The sequence below is a fragment of the Montipora foliosa genome, chromosome 11 (assembly GCF_036669935.1).
Source record: "Montipora foliosa isolate CH-2021 chromosome 11, ASM3666993v2, whole genome shotgun sequence".
In the NCBI taxonomy this organism is placed as follows: Eukaryota; Metazoa; Cnidaria; class Anthozoa; order Scleractinia; family Acroporidae; genus Montipora; species Montipora foliosa.
The window spans coordinates 23,342,510-23,350,009 of record NC_090879.1 but is presented as its reverse complement, the minus strand read 5'-3'; the positions used below and the strand labels follow the sequence as shown (position 1 = coordinate 23,350,009).

Here is a 7,500-nt window from a genome sequence, read left to right as displayed (position 1 = left end):
CTCTTCTAAGCTCGAGCCGCCATGTTGAAAGCCGAGAAGACCCTGGAGACGAGGTTGATGAGTACCAGTCAGTTACTGGCGAAAAGTTGTGCAAGTAACGGGATAGTAGTGGCACCCACCCCTCCCTGCCGTAACAACGGTAAAAGCTATTGAAAATGGAACCTTCGAGTTGCCTACTGCTGCGTCGGCTTTTTGTCTTTAAAGGAGTTCAAAGATCCCCCTAATTGGGTGATCAGATTTATCTACCAAAACAACAAAAAAACAAAAACAGAAAAAAACATTAATAACTCGTCTAAGGAGCAAACCCCGGACAGAGGGAGAATCGTAATTCCTTGTTCCTTCCCCCTCCTCTCTTGGACCCTTTTTCGCAGGTTTAGCAATATTTAGACATGTTTTCTGCACTCATTTACTGTTAAGGCCCGTGTCCCAGTAACTTGATGCACATTTTTTCGCGCTGAAGTTGCAATTCACACATCGCAAATGTAAACCGGTTGCGATCTCATTGCGATTTTACAGCGACTTGACGCCGCGATATCGCAATAGTTTCGAACTTGCTCGAAACTTAATGCAATTTTGCTGCGATTTTTCAATGTAGAATCACGAGGGACCCCTCGAGAGGTTTTGTCACGCACCGTCATGGCGCAGAAATAGCGACCAATGAAGAACCGGCACTGATGGAATCGTGGTAAAATTATCCATGTGTTGTGCAACTGTAAACATTTCAAAAATCAAGCAATAGAACTTGTTTGAGCACTTTCTCAGAATCCTAAAGTTCTTCGCGATTTCATGTGGCTCGTTTTCATGTTGGTCCCTTACATGGTTGCCGATTAAGGATCATTTGAGTTCCTCCACACGTAGGTGTAGGTGTCGGCTTGTAAAGACGACATAATCTGCATCACACAGATCACACTTGAAAAAATATACAACGTTTTGCTGATTGACAATTGTAGGTTTAGGTTCCTTAGCTTTGAGCTCATCTTTCATCGATCTTGCAGCTTGTAAAAACAGGACGTACTTTGGTATTTTTCTTTCGCTAAGATAACTAAGTTGCTCACGTAGTTTGTTTGCTGATCTCTGAACTTTGAAGGGCAGGGGTATTCTAACGGGAATTTCACCTACTTGTTGCGGGGAGCGTATGCTCTTCGTCACCTTCATTTCGACAAAAACCTGATGTTGTTTTGTATGAGGGGCTCTGGGTAATGCAAACATGTGAAGATCTTGAGTCGCTCGCACTCTTGATGAAAAAAATGCCAGTTTGAAGAAAGTTTAAAAGCGCGATTCAGCATTTTTTTTTAACAGAGAGTGTTTGTACCTCGTATCAACGTGCATGGCTATAGTAGTGCAGAACCAGCCCAGTATCTGTTGGTTTTCTGTAAACCTTTCTTATTCATGAACTTGAATTTGAACTTGAAAATAACCGTGGAAAGGTCGAAACGTCGCTCTTCTTCTTTTTTATTAATTGCTCATTTACCGGAGTTTATGTTTCAATTTTCTCTTTTTTTATTAAATTGTCTCTAGAGACTTAAGCTCAGTTTAAAGTTAGAACAACAGATCAGTCAACCCAAAAATAGCCGTTTTGAGCTGCCGCTTTGAAGACAAAGCGTATGCGCCTGCGCTGTTGCGAAAATGCTGTTCAAATTTACTGTGTTTCCGTGACTTGCACCCAAATCGCGGATTTTCGCGGCGTCAAATCGCATTGAAATCGCAACCGGTTTACACTTGAACGCGAAAAATTTGCGTCAAGTTGCTGCGGCAAAAATCGCATGTGTAAACGGGTCTCTACGAGTAGCTAAGAACGCTTTACACTTTTTCTCGCCTAAACGCCATGATCGCTCTAGAGGCTCCACAGGCTCCCCAAGCTGAAAATACGTGGTGTATGCGACAGTTTGTGTATATAGAGAATTGTATGGGAAAATGACCGATCGTAAAAAAATTGTGTAAATAACTATCCCATTTGAAATAACGTTTTCCTACCTCAAATGTGTGACCAACTTGTCTCTTTTGCGGAGTTTTGAGCCATTCTGACGCCGTTTAGTGAAGTGATCCGGAAGGCCGTTACTGAAATAATAGGAAGGCCGGTAACTCCATCCATCGCCGGCCAGACCTCACTCCACAAATCGTTTTCTCCTCAACAGGAAAAGTCCCGAATCGCAATAAAAACAACAGTTCCATAAAGCCCAATACATTTCACTCCAAATACGTGTGTTTCGGCGGCCGAAAGACTCGTGACGAACGAAAACTTTGCCTTAAAATTCACCTCTTCGGCTTTCCTCAGAGGCTTGTGACCGGGCAGTCAACAACGGAAACTCGCAAGGTGGTTCCACCCTCAATTCTGATTGGTCCATTTGAATTTGACCGCGCGCTGGCAACACGACCGTTGTTGACTTGTCACACACTTGAGGTAGGAAAACTTTATTTCAAATGAGATAGTTATTTATACAATTTTTTTACGATCGGTGATTTTTCCATACAATTCTCTATATACACAAACTGTCGCATACACCACGTATTTTCAGCTTGCGGAGCCTGTGGAGGCTCCAAGACAGGTCAAACTTGCACGCTAGGAATGGGCACCTCGTTTTCTGACGAGTACCCTAAACTAAAATTAAGTAGGCCAGTCACAACAAGCGCTAACAATGAAATGAGCCGATTAAATCAGCACTAAGTGAAAGAAGCCGTGTGAACAAACGACAGGTGTTTTGCCCTTCGATTTGATCCACTTTCCATGTGAGGTAAAACGAGATTTAATGGTACATTTTTGTTTGGATAAACTCTTTTGCAAACTAAAAAAAACCCCGCGGGCTGATTTAGGAAATGTGGTTATGACTATTTTAATTTCTAAAACTGAACCAGTACACGATCCGAAAAACCTTTCCCTTGATCCGTGAAAATCGCGATTCAATTAATTCAGTTTCAAGCTGCAATGTGGTTAAATAAACGGTCTATTATTATTATTATTATTATTATCACTATTATTATTATTATTATTATTATCATTATCATTATCATTATCATTATCATTATCATTATTATTATTAATTTAATCAGGGTTTAAAATCATATTAGCTTTATATAAAATATTCCACACCGTGGAATAACTGCAAAGTACCCGGTCATTCTTGCGTTCTTGAGGCAGCATTGTCATCTAACAATAAGTTTCTATCGGCCTTGCTCTCTTTGGTTTTCTGTAATATTTATATTGCTGATTAGATCAGAACTGAAGTTCTGTTTGGTTACGCTACTCCTGAATACTATTATTTTCAGATTTGTGACGCAGCAAATTGATCATATGAATGAATATATCAATCGTTTTGGCTTCTCAAAGTAAACGCTATTTGTATACAAAATTGTTTTCTTTTTCTTGGGTTACAATCATGGCGCTCGTCGCTAAGTGAATGAGCTGTATTATCTTCTTCAGGTTAAGAGCCAAGCGTCACGAGTCAAGGGTCAACATTTCCCCAATACTTGGGTAAATATTGGCTCAAAATGGAGAAAGATTTAAACTTTTTTAGCAATCTATTACGGAATTAGGGATTCGATTAGATTGCGTCACAATCTCTTCGCTTAGTTCCTTCAATAAAAAAAAATACTCCTGGGAAAAAAGGAAAAGACTATTGGCACTTTGGTAAATCAACATGGGCAATTATATGCAAAAAAAAGGAAACTACAGGAGCTAAATATTTTGAGCAAGAGCCGATAAAACGTAGATTTGATTTTAGTGATGTACACCACTAATGGCTGCAAATTAATGCTAGCGACATTTTGATTGACTGCTCGAGAATCAGTCAACAGGACTTCAAAGTATGAAATAATTCAACGCGCAAACTAACCTGCTCGCCCTGTTGGCTCCTTGCTGATCTTCTCAGTGGAATACACCGGCGCAGTTGGAAGTCCTCCGAGCGCAAAAGCGGGATAGATATCAATTCCGATGCAGACGTCTGGGTTGTCGGTAGGACACGTGTCATTGTTAGTTCCACAACTTACTCCCTCGGGCAATGGTGCAAGTTCTGTCAAGGTGACGTCGTGATCTAAGAATTGTCCCCAGGTCATGGCCAGATGAGAAGCTCTAGGAGATGATCCATTGATGTCGAACTCGCTGGATCGAAACACTCCGACACTGACAAATCTTGCGTTCGGGAGGGGTTTATTAAGATGACCTGGAGTTGAGGAAGATGAAATTTGTCTTGGTTCGAAGTTATCGCCGTCATATGCAGTCGGCAACAGTAAACCTGGAAAACGCATCAGTGATGTGTTGGCTCTTCCACTGGAAATTTTGCATAAGTTGTTACAGCTCCCGTCAAATGTGCGATAAGGAAATATTAAGCATGCTATCCGGTCCTCCAGTAAATCGCAGTTTTCCTTTGAAAGTGTGGCAAGGGTTAGTTCAGCAGCAGCCTCAGACGACTGCACCCTAGGCACCTCTTCGTGCTGACAATCAGGAAAATACCAATGAGAGAACTGTGGATTGACAACTCCACTAACCAATAAGAAAAGAAATAAGTATCCCTTGGCTACAATTACTGAATGGAGGGGTAGGGACCTTATAACAGTTGAGAGTAAGGTGACTCACTGGTAGATTTTGCTTTGTGGTATGATGTACATAGCGCGGCCGTGGAATTCAAATTTTGCTTTGTGGTCGATTCCAAATTCAACAACACTACATTTGTTAAACAGGGAACCTTATTATATACTCAACAGAATATCGCGTTTCTGATTGGTCGATGACAAATGCATAAATAGCTTAGCGAATGCAATACGGAAGTTGCTATGGAAACAAAGCTATGGAGTAAGTATGTAATAAATGAAAAATCGTGAGACCTTGATCGTGCATCTCATGATTTATGGTCATCTGTGATATTTTGAAAGTTCTTTAAATAAATTGCAAGAGGATACTTGCATTCGATCGGTCCACAGCTAAGAATTTGTCAGTTGAGTGCCAATTCTCTGTGTGCTAGCACCCAGAAAGTCTACAATATCGATTCGCCACCTTGTTCCTTTCATTTTGCGTTTGATTTTCCTTTCACATCACACCTAGAGATCTCATAGAAAGAAGAAATTCATAAAGGCTGTCCATATAAAGGAATCTTTGCTGACGTCAGTGTTCACATTGTCATTAACATACGAGTTTGCTTACAAAAGGCATATTGACCTTACAGCGTAAAAGAACTACTTAAACTTAGTTCAATCTCCAATTTTAAGCCTTTTAGCTTTGATAACCAGCCAGTTATTAGCCATCAAAAACTGATAAATTCTTGGGTGGCAAAGGCGCTAATGATTTCAGATATTTCTTGTAAATTTCTAAAGTTCATTGCTCAGAGGTTATCAGGTATATCGGGTTCAAATTTTCAGGGATAGTTAATTATGCAATGCACTTTCAATATTCAGTTCCTTATTTTCGGCCGACTGATTAGAAAACGATAGCCTTGAGGTAAGATGCAAAAATAAATGTGAATTAACTCGACAAGATATTTCATCATTATTAACAAACTAATGATAAATTTGAATTACAGTGAGGTTTGGGGTTATAGTTATTAAGTGCATCTATCTGGAATAAGCTCGATTCAAGCTTGAAACACAGCAAGAAACTCGCTTTCTTCAAGAGAGTTTTGAAAAACCGTCTTCTGGACGAACTCTACATTAACCATGCAACATTTAAGTTAAGTAAGTGGTATTGTTCACAATGAACTTTATTGCAATTGTGCCGTTGTATTTAGTTGTCTTCAAGTAATTTAAGGTGGCTTCAACCGTTTCAACAATTTGAAGGGATCAACTCGTCAACACTGATTCACCTAACGGCAATTTTATGGTAGCAAATGAAACATCAATAATTTCTTAACAAGATGCACCCATCGATGTGACGTAATAGGTTACCATGGCAACAAAAGAGCCGTGTATAAACGTCCTTTATTTGGTCTTTAATACGCTTATATCTCAAAAACGAACTTGGTGACCCTCAATTTTTTATTGCTGGAAAGTGATTAGCAACCAATTAACTTATCAAAGTTGAAAAAAATTTCTCTGGAGCAGATTCAGAACCACCTTAAAATTTTCCAATTGTGAAAGTGGCTCTGAATCCGCTCCAGAGGATATTTTTTAACTTTAAACTTATTCTTGGTTTGCATCCACGCCATGAGACGGCCATGTTGATGTACAAAACAATAAAACTGAATGGTCCTATAAAGTTTTACATAATAAAAGAGTCAATTCCCAAAAGACATATGCATTTTACTGCATTGTTTTGAACACCAACATGGCCGTCGTCGTTCATCACTTTTGGGTGTCATCGAGACAAAATATGGGGTGTTTTTAGATGGCTCTTTTGTTGCCATGGTAAGCTATATTACGTCACATCGATGAGTGCATCTTGTTAAGGAATTATTGGTGTTTCACATGGTACAACAACTTTGCCGTTATGTGAAACAGTCGGGTAGATTCAATCCTTCAAAATCATGAGTACTGTTTGTTGAAAGAATTGAAGATGCATGGTTTGAGCCTCCTCTGAATGTGCATAATTATTTGAATTTAGCAAATAGGTTTTACTCAAGGCTGTTTTTGTTACTACATATAATCTTAATTGATCCCAAAGAAGCCCCAGATGGCCCCAGATTGTGAAGTTTTAATTGAGTAGATGAGTTTTTCGCCTGAATTGTGACGATTCATAAATGGGGTTATGTTCGAATCGTTTCTATTTTCGGTTTTCACATGACGTAACGGCCGCCATGTTGGAGCCCCTAAACAAAGAAACGGCGGCCATGTTGGAGCCCCGACCAAATCCTCCGGGAATTTAACTCTATTATTATGCAAACGTTTTCTTTTGTTTTCGTTGAAAAACATGGCTGTTGATCATGTGAGTGAAAACCAACAATTAGCCAGTATCAAAAATACCATTTTAATCTTTGTTTGTCCCTCCAAAAATTTTGGATAAGCGTTGTCTCCAGCTCTTGGGACCATTGTAAGTCCCAAGAGAAAATAAAAGCAATTTTTATGCAAAATTTTGGAGGGACAAACAAAGAGTATTATTATGGTACCGCATTTTCTCGATTAAACGCCGGGTCAAAACTGCCAATTTTTTAATTAACGCCGGGGGCGTTTAATCAAAGCCCCGGCGTTTATTCGGGGTCGAGTAAATAGTAACCTCTAGAATGGCACTGTTACGACATACCAAGTACAGTATGCTGTTTTGGTATTTTAAGAAACGTTCAAAGGAAAAATACTGGCGTAACATAACTGGGATAGTTGCTGCACAGCGAAATAAAATATAGCAATGTATCCGTGTTCATGTTGTATTATTGACGAGGAGGACGTTGGCGTCGACATTGCCGTTTATAAACTTAAAACTTTGCACTCATATCATTTACTAATTGTCCTACATCATTCATATATTGTTTATGTGCTGTTTGTTAGTGATACAGATCTTGATTGCAACATGGTACATGTGCCGCATGTACGGTACCATAATACTGTAACTTCGGGTAATCCAGGGAAAAATCGTCCAGCATT

At 39.5% G+C, this 7,500-nt stretch overlaps 1 protein-coding gene across 1 annotated transcript in view; it reads right to left on the bottom strand.

Moving 5' to 3' along the window:
• LOC137976805 (peroxidasin-like) overlaps positions 1-6,951 on the bottom strand; it is a 12,127-nt gene extending 5,176 nt beyond the window's left edge. Inside the window, exons 1-3 of the mRNA XM_068824144.1 lie at positions 6,886-6,951; positions 3,831-4,428; positions 2,258-2,410 (exon numbers count right to left, since the gene is read on the bottom strand). Of these exons, the coding sequence (XP_068680245.1) occupies positions 2,258-2,410; positions 3,831-4,428; positions 6,886-6,951 (817 nt within the window). The remainder of the gene's footprint in view (positions 1-2,257; positions 2,411-3,830; positions 4,429-6,885) is intronic.
• Positions 6,952-7,500: the final 549 nt, after the last annotated feature.